The sequence below is a fragment of the Siphateles boraxobius genome, unplaced genomic scaffold, assembly GCF_051911475.1.
Source record: "Siphateles boraxobius isolate OS27281-9 unplaced genomic scaffold, OSU_SipBor_1 33, whole genome shotgun sequence".
Lineage (NCBI taxonomy): Eukaryota > Metazoa > Chordata > Actinopteri > Cypriniformes > Leuciscidae > Siphateles > Siphateles boraxobius.
This window is the reverse complement of record NW_027508953.1, coordinates 10,523,108-10,543,603: the sequence shown is the minus strand read 5'-3', so window position 1 is coordinate 10,543,603 and position 20,496 is coordinate 10,523,108. Positions and strand designations below refer to the sequence as shown.

The following is a 20,496-nucleotide window of genomic DNA, read 5'->3' as shown; positions in this document are numbered from 1 at the left end:
CAGAGTACTTGCAAAATGTCAAAGTTATTTTTACCACAGGCTTTATTTTACTTTTTGAAAAACCCCATTATAAAACCCCATAGGAAATATCTCGAAGGAACCAGCGGCGAATTAGACCGTCATACCTGCACCACTCTATATCGTATCGCTGTCTAAGAGAATTAATGTTGGATCCTACTGTGAAAAAACGTCTGATTTAAACCCTTAATAATTAAATTAAAATAAAAAAATCGAAATAGTTCAAAAATTATAGTTAAAGTTTTTAAATAAGTTTTTACTAAATTATAAAATTAAAATCAATTTAAAAACAAATCAAAATAAAACACTAAAAAGGATGAAACACTAAATGTCATGGCCATTGACCAACATCAGAAAACCACGAACATGCAAATTTATTCTTAAATTATTGAAATCTTAATTTAAAGTAATTTATGTCAAATGGTAAAATCAACAGACAAAAGAATTCTTGCAGTACAAGAATTGAGAATTCTTGCAGTAAAATATTAGTAAAAAAAAAAAGAAACTTGAGTGTTATCAATGGGGCTGTAATAACAAAAAAAGGAAATCACTGATCTAAAGTTTAAACATCGCAAAAATATCTGCTAAATGTCATTCTAACATCTGACAAGATGTGTTTTAACAACGTGCTGCAGATAAGCAACAGCTTTAAAAAATAATGCTGTCCAGATTAAAACACGCTCTACCCATCGAAGCACTACTTATAGCAGTCTGAAGTTACATTAAATCAGATCATGTCTATTGTGCATCTATGTAGCTGCCAAAATAATGTACACAATAGAAGCTGTTGTGGTGCTTTCTAAATATTTCCACTGTCCTTACATTAGGCCGCTCTTCAGCGGGATTCTCCAGGCCATCAGGGGGGCTGAGACTGCGCGATGGCTGACTGCAGACCACAGGACCGCCCCAAGGTGGTGGAGCCAAGGGAGGGGGGCGACAGGTTTCTTCTGGGGATAATGCCCCATCTGCTCCATCTGAGGAACAAGCATTCAGCAAGTTTTGAACAGGGTTGTCACATCACATTACATAAGTAGTTAGATAATGATACCACGGAAACTATAATAACGATAATCTACTTCCAATACAGGGCCAAAAACAAAGATACTACACTCTTTTATATAGAACACCGTCCAAACTATTCGGGTCAAAATAATTGAAATGAATAATTTTATTAAATTAAATTGATCAAAAGTGACAGTAAAGAAATTTATCATGTTACAAAATATTTCTATTTCAAATATATAGTGCTCTTATATATACTTTCTTATTAATCAAAAAATCCCGAATACTGGTTTCTAAAACACCCACTGGTGCAATTTAGACACATCAGCAGTGATATACTTCTTATCAAATATTTATTGAGCAGCAAATAAGCATATTCGAAATATTTCTGAAGGATCATGTGAACACTGGAATAATGGCTGCTGAAAATCCATCTTTGCCATCACAGGAAATTTAAAATATATTAAAATAGAAGAAAAAGTCACCATATTATTTTTTACCTGTATTTTTGATCAAATAAATACAGCCTAGGTTCAAAAACATAAAAAAAATCGTACTGACCGCAAACTTGTGAACGCTAGTGTATGAATAATTAGAGATGCGCCAATTTATCGGCCAATAATCGATATCGTCCGATAAAAGTAATTATTTTCACTATTGTTGAAAATTTGTTTAAAAACAGCCAATGATCAGGGCCGACTATATTCTGTCAATCAAAAGGGGGCGGAAAAAAAACGTGTCAGACTGCAACTTATACTGTGTGTGAAGAAAATGTCTCATGTTGAATTCAGGGCTGTCGAAGTTAACGCCGTAATAACGCATTAACAGTTAAAAAATAGCAACAAAAAAGCAGGCTCTATTTGAACCTATGAATCACCCGAAGTTCAAGCCAGGGTTGCCAGGTACCCAGTTTCCCCTACATAACACAATTATTTGTAATGCGCCTCCCATCTAATAATCTCTAAGAGCTCTGTGCTTTGTTACTTCTGATAAGAACCAAGTCTCAGATTTCAAATTCTGTCAATTTTATCACGAGATTTTAGCAAAAAAAATGATGTATTGACGCCCCTGACAGATTGCTGTAGTGCCTCAGTTCAAGCGGCAGCACAGAGCACGAGTCTTTTCTACCACTTTAATACAAGTTATAGCATGAAAAAACATGCATGAATATCAAAAGGTGTGTGGAAAGTTACAGTACAACTTACCGAAATGTATCATGTCTCTCTGTGAACAATGTAAAGTTACTCAGTTCTTATGTTCAGTTAATTATAGTAATGCACCAAATGAGAGGGTTCTCTGTATAGTTTACAGCATTAGCTGGAACAGATTTTTTTCCCTAAAGAAAATCACATTTTATTTACAAGTAAATAATATATACCTTAGACATATATTTTCTAATATTAGGGCCCCCAGAGGTCTAGGACTGAAGGTTAGGTAATAAAAATGTTCTTGTTCATGTTAGTTGCTGTAAACAGTTGCAAAATGTTAACAGATGCAACTTTCGATTTTTAATGTATTGGTAAAAGTTGAGATTAAAATTAGCTAAGATTAATAAATTCTGTAGAAGTATTGTTCATTGTTAGTTCATGTTAACTAATGTAGTTCACTACTAGTTAACTAATGTGTTAATACATTAAACATTTTATTATTTATTTACAACCCCATTTCCAGAAAAGTTGGGACATTTTGTAAAATGCAATAAAATCAAGAATCTGTGATTCGTTAATTCTCTTGAACCTTTGTTTAATTGAAAAGGCACAAAGTAAATATTTCGAATGTTTTCACTGACCATACTTAATTGTATTTTGAAAAATATAAACAAACTTTGATTTTGATGGCAGCAACACACTCCAAAAAAGTTGTGATAGAGGCATGATTACCACTGTCACATCACCTTTCCTTTTAAATACACTTTTTAATCCTTTGGGAATTAAGGATAATTGTTTCAGTTTTGCAAGTTGAATTTCTTACCCAATCTGGCCTGATATAAGACATCTGCTCAACAGTCCGTGGCCGGCGTTGTCTGATTCTGTTTTTGATGATAGGCCATACATTTTCAATAAGAGACCGATCTGGACTGCAGTCAAGCACATCCACTCTATGGTGTAAAGTGTCTAAGAAACCACTCTGTTGTAGCACATGCTGAATGAGACCTGACATGGTCTTGCTTCCCAGGAAAGATGTCATCTTGATGGCAGTTTAGTTACACCACGTCAATGTACATACAGTACCTTCACACACATGAAAGTCACCCTCGCCGTTTGCACTGATGCACCTCATACCATGACAGATGTTTGCTCTTGAACCTGTCGTAGATGAAAGTCAATGGTGAAAGACATAAATTCTTTGCAAACTGGCATTGAGAAATGTGATTTTTGAATTGATGGACAATTCTCTCATGATATTTGGTACAAAGTGATGAGCCATGACCCACCTTGCTTGCAAAGAAAAGCTCCTTTTACAGTCAAACACGATACCCTCACCTATTAACAATTCACCTTCTCATTGTGGACTGTTTTAAAAAGAGTTTAACTTGGATATTCTATCATCTTTCCATATTTATTTTGCGTGTCCCAACTTTTTTGTAGTGTTTCAGCCATCAAAATCTAAATTTGTTTATGTTTACAAAGTACAATTATTTTGGTCGGTGAAAACATTGGAAAACTTGTCTTTGTACTTTTGTCAGTTAAAAAACAAAATCACAGATTGTGGATTTTATTGCATTTTACAAAATGTCCGAACTTTTCTGGAAAAATGGGTTTGTAAAATAAAATCTTAATAACAGCAGACTGAAGGGTGCACCCACCCCGGGTCTCTTGCTCTGAATAGGGGTTCCCGTACTGCAGTTCAGCCGGCTGTTGGGGTACCAGTGGAAGAGGAGGCGGGTCTTGTGGATACGGCAGTGGGTAACGCAGCACCACTGGCTCTCTGACCTTCGAATTCCGATTGCCTGCTGTCTCTGCTCTGTTCATACACTGCCGCAACTCCTGTCAACAAAATGATTTGTAGAACGCATCTCATATGATCACAAAGAAAGTTCTCAACATACCCGACAGGAAACACTTTTATTTATTGCTAACATCAGTTAAACTCGCTAATACAAATTTGTAACCTCATTATGTAAGTCTCATTATGAATGTTGAAAATGAGACACAGGCTATTTAAACACTAAAAGAACCTGAATAAAACTGCCTTTGGCCAATAAATTCCAACCAAGAAACTGAAATCTCGAGTACTAATGTATTACATATCCAATATTACCAGTCTTTAAATACTACTTGCACAGAATATAACTCAATTTCCTTTTTTACTCTTTTTCTTGTTCTTTCTTCCCCTCTCCTTTGACCCCATATCCGTAAGCCATGATTAGAAGAATTATTCGCACATTTAACATTTAACACAAGTGCTGATGGGTAATCAGGGAACCGATGTGGCATTTAGCTGTGACTCTTGGGGCTCAAACGTTCACACTCAGTCTGATTTCAGTGTGTTACCTGCTGAGAATCAAATTAACGTTTTTAATATTTAAACATAGTCGTTAACATTTAGCAGATAGAGCTAATAATACCAGCTTTGGAAAAATTTTGAATAGCAAATAAAGAACAAAAGACACAAGTATATAACAACAAACTGTTCATAAGAACAAAAATGACAAGCACAGGTTTATACTATAAATGCTTACCTTCTCCAGTCTCTCCTTCTCCCTGGTCACCACCACAAGACTTTCCCTCAGAGCGGACACCTCTCTGTCCTTCTCTGACACCTGAGTCTATGAAGGAATTTATATGATTTCATTTGTGTGGCATCTGGACATATATTTTAAAGCTGCACCTGAAAGTGAAGTGTGTAGTTCTAAATCACTAGAGGCACCTATTAGAGTTGCAAAAAGTCATACATCTATTACTCATCATTGTTCGAGCCAATGTTGTTACGGTTTGACCTGGATCGGTAGCTCAAACATACAGACTGCAATTGCTTTGCTGCCGCGGGTGTTACAGAACTTCACCAACACACCTTTAAATTCCAGAATTTGTGTAAACATAGACGAGAAGTCGTTATAGAAGTTTAACCTTGATATTTTATGCATGTCAGAATTTGGATGTCTAAATGTTACTAAATGCTGGGCCTCTGACATTTTCTGACCAACAAATTTAGATTAATTTTCCATGTCTTTTGAAATGACTGGTTCAAGGTTTTTTAAAACAATAATAGAGGGCACACTCAAAAAGTTCAAAAGCTGGGGGATGGCAATCCTCTATGGACACACTTAAGCTCGAGTCGCCATTGGCTAGTAAATTTTGTTATCTTACTCGGCAGACTTTTAACATGAAACAATGCAACAATCCAAATAAATAAATTCTACATAAAAGTAATATTAAATATAAATATAAAATATACATTTAAAAAAAACGATTGAAGTAAACAGTATAATAAAATAAGAACATAAAATCAAACTACAAGCAATAGCACGACTAAACACAACAGAACAAAGATGCAAAAATATAATTGATTATAGTAATGAAGAATGATGTAAAAAAATAGTAAAAAAAAAACACTGTCACTGCATAGTTTTCTTCACTGTATAAATTAAATATAGATGAATCCATGTTAAAGTTATTCTGTCAAGAGCATTGAGTGATTTTTTTTGCAGTGAGTCTGTTTGATTAACAGCAGCAGGAATATAAGGCTGCTGTCACTTTAAGATATAACGCAGGGATTAGAGATGCGCGGTTGGCGGTCATAGCCGCGGACTCTGCGGATAAACCGCGGATCGGGCGGATGACGTGACGAAAAAAAATATTTTAATTAAATTCGGGCGGGTGGCGGGCGGTTTCTAGTCTCGCAGCTGTCATCAGCAGGGCCTTGTATCAGCGGATGGCGGGCACGAAAATTGGTCAAAAACGTTGGTGCGGATGGATGGCAGACGGATGATGAGTTTTGTGATGCGGTTGCGGATGAAATAATAGCATCTCTAGCAGGGATCCAATATACTGATACTGTACACGTGCGTTTTATTTCTCGACTGTTTACATTCACTTAACACACAACCAACTATGTTTACTATGATACTCACCAAGGCTGGCATTTTGACATAATTTTGTATGATATTGTCCGTTCAAGCGCAAGATGTTGTGATAGAGAGCTCAATTCAGCATTTGCGTGATGTCATACGCAGTTGTATGGGCATGTGCTCCAGATGTGCAGTTTGCGCACACAAAAATTCTCACACAGTGTGCACAAGTTATCTTTTGTGTCTTCTTGCACTTGAATGTTTAAATTGTCAAGGCCTAAAAACTCATGCATTTGATAAACTTTCATGAGGGGACATAGACAGTTCAGTCAACAAGCCCTGCACGTGCTCTCTCTATCTCTCACGGTGAGTGCGTGTGTGTGTGTGTGTGTGTGTGTGTGTGTGTGTGTGTGTGTGTGTGTGTGTGTGTGTGTGTGAGAGAGAGAGAAAGCGACAAAGGGCAAGCAATGGTGCGTAAAGCTCAGCAGGCAATGAAATTAAATCTGTGCTAAATTAATTTTTTGCCTCTAACTCAATTACAGGCAACTGTGATTGTACAATTTACTAGCCATTGGTCACATATGCGAGTTATAATCGCACTGTAGAGGGTTGGATGGTAAAGATATTTTTATGTTTTCGAAATAAGTCTCTTATGCTCACCAAGGTAGCATTTGTTTGATCAAAAATACAGTGGAAACAGTTATTTTGAATATATTTTAAAATGTAATTTATCCCAGTCTTTAGTGTCATATGATCCTTCAGAAGCCATTCTAATATGCCCCTTAAAAACATTTAATTATTATTAATGTTGAAAACAATTGTGCTCCTTGATATATTTGTGGAATCCTTTTTTTTTTAGGATTCTTGGCTGACAGAAAGTTCAAATGAACAGCATTTAAAATATAATTTTTTGTTGGACTTTATTTTAAGGTGTCTTTGTTACACTGTAATTATACATTTAAGTACTCAGTAATAGTAAGTAACTACATGTACTTACTAAAGGGTTAGGATTTGGTTTGGTTTAGCGTTAGTTGCATGTAATTATGCATAATTAATAGTTATTACTATAGTAATTACATGTAACATATGTAACAATGACACTGTAAAATAAAGTGTTACGTAATTTGTTTGTAACATAATAAATGTCTCTGCTGTCACTTTTTGATCAATTTAATGTGTCCTCGCAGAATAAAAGTATTCACTTCTTTAAAACACACTGACCCCAAACTTTTGAACAGTAGTGTATATTAGACTATAGACATTTTTGGATTTTGACATTCACTGTTGTATCAAAAAGAGCCTGAACAATCTATTAAACATCTCTTTTTGCATTTTACAGAAAAAAAAATAAAAAAAATTTGGCTTGCGAATTAGGGTTCGTATTTAAAATATTTTGAGTGACCTATCCCTTTAAATTTAAATCCAGTCCTATATAAGAGTTTATGTTTAAGTTTGTTAACTGAGACGTCAAGTTTGAGCTGAGAGTATGTATAACTGAGACAAATTGATGAATGGGCTGCCGCCTGCAACCTCCTTACTATGTCTTTGTAACTAGAGATCTATCATGTAACAGAGAAAGAAAGCAAAAACTACTAGCTTATTTTCTGCTGATCTGATTCTCTTTCTCTCTTTTTGAGTTATAATCTTGTAAATGCCTGTTTGGGTTTGAAGTTTAGTTGAAATGGCTTTACTAAGATCTTACCCTGCTCTGAAGTAAACAGTCATAAAGCATCCGGTGAGAAAGTGTGTAAGCGTTTAAACACGCTGTAAATAAAAGACTTTCCTTTTGATGGTGTCTCCAGCTTTGTCTAAATACTCAGACAAGCAGAGACCTTTATGACCTCCTTTCCACTTGGCCAGCTCTGTCCTTTATGAGTTCCGTTGCACACACACACACACACACACACACACACACACACACACACACACACACACACACACACACACACACACACACACACACACACACACACACACACACACACACACACACACACACACACACACACACACACACGACTGACGGAAATGTGATACCTCAGTGAAACTGACCTAAATTAAAATCAACCCGTGGAAGTTTTTCGTGTGTGCGGACAACTTACGCAAATGAATGTATGTATCTGTCGCTGGCTCTTCTCTGTGGGATTAAAGGAACCTGAATCATGTATGTGCCTCTGTGTGTGTGTGTGTTTACATACTTGAAACCGCTTCTCCTCATTGGCTAGCAGAAGCTTCAGGTTTTCATTGATGGTGCATTGCTCTCTCCATTTCTCCTCCATGCTGGCAAGCTCAGCTTCTACTGACACGCTGCAGTCCTCCTCCTCTTCATCATCATCATCATCATCATCTTCTTCCTCCTCCTCCTCTTCTTCCTTCTCCTCCTGTCCAGGTCTACCTTCATCATCCCTCTGTCTCTCGGCATCTCTTTGCACTGCAGGTTTGATCTCAGCAGGATGTTGATCTTTCAAATATAAGATGTTAATGCAATAACAATAACAGCCAATAACAGACAATTATGTACATTTTGAAGCCAATAACAGATATATTGGCCTGTATTTGAAATGTACTTTACATTTTTTGAGACCAATTACAATAAAAATATCCATATGCTTAAGATGACACTACTATGAATTATTGGAATAAATATATATAATTAAAAAGTGATGTCATAAAATATTATTACAATTTAAAATGACTTAAATGTTTTCTGTTTTAAAATAAAATTTTAAAATATTTTAAAATAAAATGTATTCTTGTGTTGGCTGAGCTGAATTACTCTAGTCTTTAGTGTCACAAGATCCTTCATAAATCATTCTAATATGCAGATTTGCTGCTCAAGAATTCTTTTTTATTATTATCAATGTCGAAAATAGTGGTGCTGCTTAATATTTTTATTGAAACTGATTTTCACAGGATTTTCAGGGTTCCTTGATGAATATAAAGTTCAAAAGAACAGCCTTTATTTGGAATATAAATCTTTTGTGACATTATAAAATGGCTTTACTGTCACTTTACTGTTTACATTTGATCAGTTTAATGCGCCCTTTGCTGAATAAAATGATTTATTTCTTTATAAGAAAAAATCTTACTGACCCGAAATCTTTTATTACTGACTCTGAATTCTTTGTAAATGAACTTCTACGAACGTTCGGTTATAGAACGGAACTAGTTTGATGATGTGTGATGGAGATTCCTTTCTGAGCATGTCAATACCTGTGGGAGGTGTCTCTGCATCTGGGGTGTGTAACTCCAGTGTGGTCTCTGTAGAGGCATCATTCCTGCTAGAGTCCTAAAACATGTGCAATATTTGTAGATTTCTCTCAGAACTTGATGTCAAGCTCTACAAGGTCATTCATCATTCTAAGAGTATAAGATTGCGTTTTCGTGAACTTCACAACTGGGTGGAGCCATAATTGCAGTAACTCACCCCCTGCTGAGTTAGTTTGGTGACTTGTCTTCGCAACCGTTGGCACTCTCTGTATTTCTCTTTGTAATGCTCTGCAGCCATATTCAGACGCAGCTTTAGTTCCTCAACCTCCTTTTGTAACTCCGCCTCCAGCTCTGACACCACACCCCCTCCAGCCTTGCCCTGAGATTAAAATAAGGCATAAGAGAGTTATATCTCAGTTCACATTCTGTCTAAACACTCCATGAGTTCTTTATATTGTTATTAATGGATCTTCACAGTCAAATAAACATTAGGGAAGGTCAGTTGTGGTTACCACTTCCTGTGATGCCTGGCTTCTCATCCTGTCCAGCTGATTCTGAGCATGCCTGCATTCTTCCTGGGCTTCAGCTAAACGGGCTCGTAGGTCTTCAGCCTCCTGACGGGCACGGTACAGCTCAGCCATGGTGCGATCTCGCCCGCCGGAGGCGTCACGTAACTCAGAACCCAACATGGCCGCCTGTTGCCGCGTGGCCTGGAGATGCTCCTCAGCTTGACGCAACCGCTCTTTGAGACCCTGGAGATGCACACAAATGGATTAGAAAGAGGACCCATGATTTACACTACCGGTCAAAAGTGGAATAATTAAGATGATAATTCATTGGAACAATTAAGATTTTTGATTTATTTTTTCAGCTCGCCAAAGCTGCATTTATTTGATTCAAAATACAGTAAAATAGTAATATTATGAAAAGACTGGAGTAATAAGACTTGAAAATCCATCTTTTTCGTTGATGGAATAAATTCCATTATAAAACATATTACAATAGAAAACAGTTATTTTAAATTGTAATAATATTTCAACAATATCAGTGTTTTTTCTGTGTTTTTAAATAAATGCAACCTCTGTGAGCAAAACGGACTTCTTTCAACAACATAAAAAAAAAATTATTCCAAACTTTTCACAAGTAGTGTATATGAATATATATGTATTGTATTTATATAAGATGACTTAAGTTGCAACAAACTCAAAGTCTGTCTGATATTTTTCTTTTAAATTAGCATTCTAATGTTTTTAATTATACTCTTATCAGTGGCATTTTTTAAAATAAGGCATTTCAATAACTTTTTCAAAACCTTTTTATTGCCATTAAAGTGAAATTACTGAACCTAAACATAACAGCCTGATAAAATGCTCATTTAAAAGAAAAATGTCAGATAGACTATAGCATCTGAAGTCTTAATTTATTCTTTAAACAGACGTCTCTTACGGCATCAGTGGGGTGTGCGTCTCTGTCCGTGCGTAGTCTGTGCAGTTCCTCCTGGTACTGTGCAATGGTGACCTCTCTGTTCAGCTCCACTGCCTTCAGCATCTGCAGCTCTGCACTGAGTTTAGTGTTTTCCAGCTCGGCGCTGCGCACATGAGACTGCGAGTGTGCACACACAATGTGGATCAATGCATGTCATACGATTGATTAATCATACTTATAACCTGTAGATACTACACAAACTCACTTTGTAAAGATCCCTCTCGTCTCTCTCATTCTTCAGTTGAGCTTGAAGACCGTCCCTCTCAGAAATCAGCTTCTGCAGCCTGTTTTTTAAACTGGACGACACAAAAAACGAAATGCCGCATATAAATCCTCCCCTTTCCATATACAGTACATAGAGAATAAAAGTCTGGGATTCAAAATCAATTTCAAACCTGACAATAACCCGAAACATAATGGAATAAAATTAAGATTTTTTTGTGTCACAAATCAAGTAATCAAATTTGTGAGTGACACTGATCACATGCACTCTTTTGTACAAATGATCAGATGTTTTTGCCTCCACTCATCTTTGGATGATCATCTCAAATCATTCTGGAGAACATGATCATCAGGCTTTATAAGTGCTGCAGTCATTAAAGCATTAAACCTTGTGAAATTCATGTTACTTCTTCAAATCAATTTTCCCTCGAATTGTTATGCTGATAATAGAACAAATATATATTTGTATAGCACGTTTCACAATGCATATTGTTCCAAAGCAGCTTTACAGAAAATTCTTGTTTCAAATGTTACAATTTAGGAAGTATTCAGTCAGAGATAAAAAAAAAAAAAAATTCTGACAATGCAGTCACAGATAAATAAATAAAATCGAAAAAGAAAATAAAAAAATTAAATACACACACACACACACACAAAAAAGCATTTTAACTAGTTGTCTGAGACATATGGAACCCACTGTAAATATGTAAATAATATTAATGTCAGGTAATGTGTGTATGGGCCTTACCATTCCAGTTCGGTCTCTTTAAGAACAGCTTTTTGTGTGATTTCTAGCAGGTCTTGCTCAAGCTGTCTCACTCTGGCTTGAGCCTCCTCCTTCTCCTCGCACAGGCCTTTCTGCAGCTCCTGCTATTGGACAGCAAATGCTATCAATCATACCGTCCAGCCAATCAAAATACTCAATAGCAAAAAGCTGCAATGGCCAATACTGATTCAAAAGTATTCCAACCAATTATTTGAAATTGTGTATATACACACACACAATTTAAAAATGTTATTTTAGAAGATTTTCCCTCTCCCAAACATTTTCTTCTAACAAACAGTTTATAGTTTATAAATCTAGTAGGGTCGTCTGTAGGGAATGACAGAATTCATAGACACTTTTAATAATGCGTTAGTTTACAGGACACTTAATCAGAAGAGAAGAAAACAATTATTAGCCTGATTTAGTCAATCTCCAAACTAAATTTTTACAATAGAACGATGTCAGAATGAAAAGAAGGGGGCTTCGATTTGACTTTTGTTGCGGTGGCTCATATTTAACAGTCGTCATCAGTAAATCACAGTAACATCTGGTTCTGAAAGCACGCATACACGCCTTGTCCTCCGGCTAATCTGGTGACTAGTGGTGTTTTACGGCCGATGATGTTTCAGAATTGCAGCACAGGCAAATAAAATGTGAGGTCGTAAAATTAGCAGCCACAAAATATATACTTATGTTCTCACGATAAAGAGGAAGTCTATTTTCATATGTAAGTTCTGACAGTTTAACAGACACGCGCACACTTATGGCATATGAAAGGGTTTGTGTGACTGGGGTGTGAGAGAGAATTATAAAAGTGTTAATGTTTTATTTGTGGTGTTCTTTGTCCTTTGTGACACTCATAATTCACACTTACACACTTCAAAAGGGTCTCCAGAAGAAACACTAGGGGGCGCTGAAAGACCAAAAAAAAAACAATCAGATCGTATCCTGCTGTTTTCTGGGCCCTTTTTTAAGTTTAATGTGCTTGTTTTTCACTCAAACATCGGCACCACATCAGAACCAAATGGAATGACTTTTTTTGCATATTCTTCGCTGATGTTGAAAGAAAATCCAATTTTGTGGACAGGAATTAACCATGGTACAAAGTAGTAAATGGATTAAATTAGCCAAACATAAAGGGATTGTTCACCCAAAAATGAAAATTCTGTCATTAATTACTTAACCTCATGTCGTTCCAAACCTGTAAGACTTTCATTCAACTTCAGAACACAAATGAAGATCTTTTTGATGAAATCTGAGAGCTTTCTGTCCCTCCATTGACAGCTGCGCAACTGACACTTTGACGCTTCAAAAAGTTCATCAAAAGATCGTAAAACTAATCCATATACTTGAGCGGTTTAGTTCAAATTTTCTGATGAGACACGGTCACTTTACATGATGAACAGATTGAATTTAGGCTTTTATTCACATATAAACATTCATCAACTCACACATCAGTTGTGGTGAATAGAAGCTCAAACATGTTCGCTTGACATGCGAGAACCAATGAGATTCATTCTTGTGTGTTAGTTGTGTTCTGTAGACTGTCAATGGAGGGACAGAATCTCTCAGATTTCTTTGAAAAGGTCTTCATTTGTGTTCAGAAGATAAACGAATGTTTTGGACGACATGAGGATGAGTAATTAATGACAGAATTTTCATTTTTGAGTGAACTGTTCCTTTAATAAATAATGCAAGGTACAGTACATGGTTTTATTTATTTACTTGTTTTCTGCCATCAATATAGCTATTTTCATGACAAGAAAAGGGGAAAAATTAGTTAAAAATAAGTAAATAAATAAACAATTAAAAAGGGATAAGAAATAGATAAACTAGATAAATTATTTTATACAATAAGATACCATATAAATATTTTTACATTTGTGCATTTACAATTGTATTTAAATGGTACATGAATATGGTAATCATTTAGTACAACGATACACTACTCTTCAAATGTTGGCGTAAGTACTTTTTTATTTAAAGAAATTAATACTTGTATTTAGCAAGGTTTCATTAAATTGATCAAATAAATACATATATATTTTAAGCAGCACAACTGTTTTCAATATAATGATATTAATAATTTTTTTTTCTTGCGTTACACCAAATCAGCATATTAGAATTAAGTGTGAAGGATCACATGACACTGAATATTGGAAATTCACCTTGACCATCACAGGAATTAATTACATTTTAAAGGGGTCATGCATTGCATTTTTTTAAAAAAAAATTGGTTCAGGTTCACATTTAATGTTAGTAAAATTTTTGCACAAAAAAACAAACAAACAAATATGCATGCAGAAAACCAATTATTTTTAACCTTCATTCTGATCCTCTGTCTGAAATGACTTATTTTTAAGGAGCAGCTCCTTTAAAGGGGAACTTGGCAACGATTTCAACTTAATAAAACCATTTAAAAATCATTTAGATGGTTAAATAACCTGTTCCGGTGAAAACTTCCCCGCTCCCCCTAGCGTTCCCGAGCAGAAAACCAACCTTGCGACATGAGGACTATACGTCCCGGAGAGTTGGAAATAGGATGTCTCGTGAGAAGCGAGAACGAGCGAGAAACACACACTGCTTTACGGCTCCGATAATAACAAATGCACATGAGCAGCGCTAGAAAGGGGGAGGAGGGCAAAGAGAAGAACAAGAGGCGAAACTTCGATTGCAACAAAAGCGCCCAGCAGCAGCGCTACACTTCCGCCATTTTGGGGTGAAAGCGACTCTGCAGTCCACTAGTGTTGATGTGTCGTTCGCGAACGAGCCGCTCTTAAAGCCCATTCTTTGAAAAGAGCCAGACTTCCCATCACTATCCACTAGCTTTTTGCTGTCGCTATGGCAATATCAGCTGCTTTGTATTTTTTTTTTAAGTTCATTAAAGATCAAATCCAAACTGAATGATGACAACACCGAATACAATCAGACTAGTGATCATCAAATCTCTTTTAACAGTTTATTTCACAGACTTAGACAAGTTTTCTCCTTTTCCCACAAAACCTTTAGTATTAGCATTACAAACACTTAATACCAACATATAAAATGAAGGAAAGGACATGCTATATCAGATAATTGGAATGTTGGACAATAAATATATATAACAGCAATAGAATAGCTTTACAGTCAACAGTTGTTTTTTTCAGTACTATCTTATATTAATGACCGTTAAAGCAAGACTATGTAAAACAAAAACAAAAAAACACAGCCACTGTCCATCATGTTCTATAAGATCATAATGTTTGTAGCATGATTCAGGGGATTAAAACGTACAAAACATATTTCAGGCCTAGTGGAGTTGGTAACTAATAATAGTAGTAAATGTGTAAAGTTGCATAAAATGGATATACTCAATAAAGCAAGGAAAAACTATCTCAAAAATCTGTTATCTGTGCTGTTGTCCAGTGACTCCAGTTGGAATTTTCACCCCAAAATGGCGGCCGCGCTACCGAAGCGCCACCTAGTGGCTGTTACCAAAAAAGCATCAGAGTTTCGCCTCTTGTTCTTCTATACTCTTTGAGGAGGGTGAGTTTTTTTAGACCGTGTTGTGAAATATACGCCACACAGGTGTAGGGGGAGCTCGTTGAGAAAACATGCGACAACAAAAGTGAAAATCAGCGAAGAAATAGCTAGAGTTGCCAAGTTCCCCTTTAAGGCTTAGTAAACAGTATCAAAGCCCACTCACTATTGCACGCGAGTAATGGTTTTGAAAACATATAATCCTCAGATGCAATCTGTGTCTGGTCCATTAGATCTGGTCCATTAAATAAACCATCCACTTGCTGGGATCTTTCTGAAGTCTGTAAACGAGCTGTTTAAACTGGACGTGTCAAAGTGAACATTCTTTCACTCTTTCATTTGTCCTGTTGTCGACAGACTCAAGGGCGTGGAATATGTCAAAAACTGGATGCACATACTGTATCCAGTGTTGACAAATGCATGAGACACTCACATCCAGTGTAGGCAAATGTCAGCCGTTAAGCAACTGAATGCCAGTGGGCGGGGCCTATGGTGTGATGATGTACTATTCCCTGATGTCGTATGCAAATTTATTTGCACGTGTGACATCACAGATCCCGCATCATCAAAACAAGCTATTTTCGGAGCGTGATTAAATAAAATGCTTTGTTTATAATAGGGAGGACAATTTAAGCTATAAAACTTGCAGGATGTAGACCTCTAATATGTCAAAAGATCAAGGCAAATTTGATTTCTCATGTCATGACCCCTTTAAAATATATTGGAAAAGAAAATGTTAAGAATATTTCACAATATTTTCAAAAACATAAATCTTACAGACCCCAAACGTTTGAGTGGTAGTGTATATAGCCTACATTAAAAGTAACATGGTGTTAACATATGATTCCTGTACCATTATACCGTCACATTCCTGTCTTTTGTAAAGGACAGTAAAGACTAATTTAAAGATACAACTAAAAAAACAAGGTTGAGGAAATGCAGATGAAAATTAATGTTTAGTTATTAATGGGAAAGAATAAATATAGCGCTATCAACATTAACCAACAAAATGAAAAAGTTTTTTAAAAGACGTTAATGCATTTAACTTGACATCATGACTGTGTCACACACCCTCTCTTCAAAACCCCGCCTTCCAAAGGCAGATCAGCCAATTGAATGCCGCCAAACCCAAAGACGAAAAATGATTGACAGTTAAAGATTGTTTCTGATAAACAATAATCAAAAAGAAAACAACAGATGTGTTTCACCACTGTGTTCGTGTCTTCTGGTGTGTCTCACAGATGACACAGTATTAGAACGTGCAACTAGACCTTATGTTTTTTTCTCTTGCACTACCCAACGTTTCTCTTTTTTAATAGCAAAAATGTGTTCTGTGTGAAAGGCCCCTAAGATAATTTCTTTACTTTTCACAAAGCACTAGGGCTGTCCTAAAGACGGTTTTGATTTCCCAGGACACCTTTCAGCAATGTCTATCAGGTAACACTATTGGCATTTTATGTGTGGCATTTCAAAAAAGAAATCACTTTAAAAATCATCAAAACAAGTATAAAAAACCGAAGATGAGAGAGACAGAGGGAGGAAGAGCGAGAAAATCGCGTGACTGGCTGCTGTTGTCCCAGTGAATGGGCAGGTCTCCTTTCAGTTGAGTGGTTTTGGTGGACATTTACTCCTGGCTGTGTGTTCACAATTGACGTCACGTCTACCCTCTGTGGTCGACATGGCACCGCCATGATAACAGTTGCCCAAGTCAGCTTTTCTCTGTCTCTCTCGGTTTCTCAAACTCCCAGTCTCTTACTCTCAGTAAATCATCCACAGCACCATCAGAATCACATTTGAATAAATCACATGACTTTATGGGGAAGGTCAGTAATGCACACAGAGACACGCACAACCATTATCTGATAAGATAAAGTGCTCTGTGGGAGTAAGTTCACCTTCAGTCAAACAGAAAGGCATTTTACACTTGGAGACAGAAAGTCTTAAAGCACAAATGTGTACATACACACACAGGAGAGCGCTTTGATGTGCAGAACTTGAACTTGTGATCTCTGGTGTGTTATATGCTGTTCAAGCACTGTGTGTGTAAGCCATCTTTGCTGCTTCATTGGCTGGCCACCATTATTTGCGAGTGTGTGTTTAGTACCTGGTTCTGTTGTCTCTGCCGCTCCTGTAGCTGATCTCTCTCCTGCGTGAGGAGGCGTAGTGCTTTCTGAAGCTCTTTGCACTCCTGTTGAACTTCCTCCACACGCTGCTGCTCACAAACACACAGATAATAAGCCAAAAAATAACAGACACAAGATCTGTTCCAAAAACTAGTGAGCTGACTTGCAATCTACATAGGCAGCTGCCTTCTAAGACAGCATCTGACTATAAAAACAGAACTCCACACTTCACAACTTATTTGGATAATATTTAAAACTTACTTTTTGCCTAGATAAAAGTTTGATGCTGTAATAAACATTAAAACTCTGAAATGAATTACTCTGAACTACTTTCTAGGGTGTGTTCACACTTGGCATGTTTGGTTCAATTAAAACGAACCCTGGTTCGATTGCTCTGTTAGTGCAGTTCATTGCAATTCAAGCGGGCCGAGATGCGCTGAAAAGATGGGCCTCGGTCCCCTTCCAAACGAACTCTGGTGCAGTTCGGATGAAATATGAAAGCAACACGGACCAAAGACATGTAAACGAACCAAAAACAGGAAGATGAGACCCTAAAAAGGACAGAATGCTCAAGCATACCTGCTTTTTCTTGTTATAGTCAAGATGTTCCCCATCACAGTTCGATACAGGCATCAGAACTGCGTCTCCTCGCAGCAAATGTTTGTTTGTGTGTGTGACTGAGGGATTCCTGGCGCTGTTTTGACTCCGGACCTTTACTGGTCGAAATACCATCATATGTAGGCTACAAACATACAACAAGCTCATTTATCCCAGCACATAGCATAGTTTACTGTGGATGTTCAGTAAGTTCCATCGCGAAATATACATAATAAAAGGCGACCATTCAGGTTGAGAACATATCCCTATGCCATTAGGTTCGGTATCTTAAGGTTCTGTGGTTAAATGCCAATGTGAACACTAAGCAGACCAGGACTACATTTTTTTTGTGTGTGTTTTTTTTGGCCTGGATTAAACTAACCAAGCGAACTGAACTACAAGTGTGAACACACCGTTAATCAATGCTTTTTACTACTGAACTAAACAAATGTTTAAATATTTATGAATGTATATTTGTTGTCGTCAAGAATGTCATTTATTTTTATTCACTCTAATAAGTACCTCACTATGGATTGGAACAGGGCAAAGGTTGGCACTCTTGTGTGTGTGATTTGCATACCTCAAGTAGTCCGCTTTTTGTTGTCACAACCAGTATGTCCGAGTTCCCCTCATCTTCCACCGTCAGTAGCTCCTCCCCTGTGGGCGTAGCCGGGCGGAACTGGAACGGTGTGCTCGCACCTCTGATCTCACCCGTATGTGTGACGTAGCAGAACTGATAAAACTCACCATCACTACGAGGAACATAATAACCTAGGAAACAGCATGCAGAGTATTTGATTACCCAGTTTTGTCTTTGTCGGATGTAGTCTCTAACTAACAACAAAAAAGCCATTTGAAAGAAAAGCAATACATAAAACACTAAATGCCCCAACACAAGTAAACAAAACAAAACATCAAAGATTAATTTAGCAACAACAGTCAAACAAAGGTGCAGTATGTAGTATTGACTGCTAGTGGTTGAAATGGGTACTGCAGTCAAAACTCAAAATTCTTTTATTACTCACTCTAATGTCCTTCCAAACCTGTAAGACTTTCTTTCATCTTCGGAACACAAATGAAGATCTTTTTGATGAAATCGTAGAGCTTTCTGTCCCTCCATAGACAGCTATGCAACTGAAACTTTGACGCTTCAAAGCGTTCATAAAGGGATCATGAAACAAATCCATTTTAATGGAGCAGTTTAGTCCAAATTTTCTGAAGAGACTCGATCGCTTTATATGATGAACAGATTGAATTTAGGCTTTTATTCACATATAAACATTGATCAGCGAACATGACAAGAACCTCAACCAAACCTACTTGACGCATGAAAACAAACCTCTTGCAGAACAGGTTTAAAACGTGCTGTGTAACACACGAGAATGAATCTCATTGGTTCTTGCTGAAGCTCAAACGGGCTGCGTAACACACGAGAATGAACCTCATTGGTTCTTGCTGAAGCTCAAACGGGCTGTGTAACACACGGGAATAAATCTCATTGGTTCTTGCTGAAGCTCAAACGTGCTGCGTAACACACGAGAATGAATCTCATTGGTTCTCGCATGTCAAGCGAACATGTTTGAGCTTCTGTTCACCACAACTGATGTATGAGTTGATGAATGTTTATATGTAAATAAAAGCCTAAATTCAATCTCTTCATCATGTAAAGCGATCGCGTCTCTTCAGAAAATTTGAACTAAACCGCTCAATACATATGGATTAGTTTTACGATCTCTTTATGAACTTTTTGAAGCGTCAAAGTGTCAGTTGCATAGCTGTCAATGGAGGGACAGAGAGCTCTCAACTTTCATCAAAAAGATCTTCATTTGTGTTCAAGAGATGAACGAAAGTCATACAGGTTTGGAACGACATGAGGGTAAGTAATTAATGACATCATTTTTGGGTGAACTAACACATCGGCCTACTATCATATAACAGAAAATCTACTTGCAAAACAACAAAACAAACACAAAAACAGCAAAGATTTCTTTTGGGGGAACTGTGTTCTTAATGAAAAGATGACATCTTTTTACTTAAAATAACAACAATAATAAAATAATCAACCTGATTTGTGCAACAAAAATAAACAAAAAACAACAACTAACAAACACATTTTAAAAATAATAATAACACCCATTTTCACAGTCCAATAAATTCATGATAGATACAAGTTTGACCATCCAATCAATTCTCAACAACAATATGGAAGAAAAATGTTGTATAAGGCATTACATATTGACTTTAGGCATGTATGTGCGCATACCCTGAAAGATGATGGTACGGTGAACAGTGGATCCCTCAGTGTAGTTTTCAGGCATGGGAGACCAGAGAAACGTATAGTAGTCTCGTGCACTGCTCCAGCCCACCTAACACACACACACACACACACACACACACACACACACACACACACAGGAAACATGAAGTGAGTCAGAACTAAAACTTCCGTGACCAGACCAATGAAGGCTTTGAAAACAGTTGCAGTAAAACATATAAATCAAAGACTAGTTCATCAGACTAGTTTGGCCAGAACAATACATGTG

The 20,496-nt window shown here is 36.8% G+C and overlaps 1 protein-coding gene across 5 annotated transcripts in view; it reads right to left on the bottom strand.

Moving 5' to 3' along the window:
• tax1bp1a (Tax1 (human T-cell leukemia virus type I) binding protein 1a) overlaps window positions 1–20,496 on the bottom strand; it is a 29,460-nt gene that overhangs the window by 4,720 nt on the left and 4,244 nt on the right. For 3 of the 5 annotated variants that reach the window (XM_077195485.1, XM_077195484.1, XM_077195486.1), the window contains exons 3-15: window positions 20,217–20,319; window positions 18,534–18,724; window positions 17,338–17,445; window positions 11,697–11,818; window positions 10,932–11,022; window positions 10,688–10,843; window positions 9,754–9,993; window positions 9,459–9,620; window positions 9,245–9,320; window positions 8,230–8,492; window positions 4,703–4,789; window positions 3,827–4,007; window positions 841–992 (exon numbers count right to left, since the gene is read on the bottom strand). In XM_077195485.1, coding sequence (XP_077051600.1) covers window positions 841–992; window positions 3,827–4,007; window positions 4,703–4,789; window positions 8,230–8,492; window positions 9,245–9,320; window positions 9,459–9,620; window positions 9,754–9,993; window positions 10,688–10,843; window positions 10,932–11,022; window positions 11,697–11,818; window positions 17,338–17,445; window positions 18,534–18,724; window positions 20,217–20,319 — 1,932 coding nt within the window. The remainder of the gene's footprint in view (window positions 1–840; window positions 993–3,826; window positions 4,008–4,702; window positions 4,790–8,229; window positions 8,493–9,244; window positions 9,321–9,458; window positions 9,621–9,753; window positions 9,994–10,687; window positions 10,844–10,931; window positions 11,023–11,696; window positions 11,819–17,337; window positions 17,446–18,533; window positions 18,725–20,216; window positions 20,320–20,496) is intronic. The other 2 variants (XM_077195488.1, XM_077195487.1) reach the window with 1 other exon arrangement.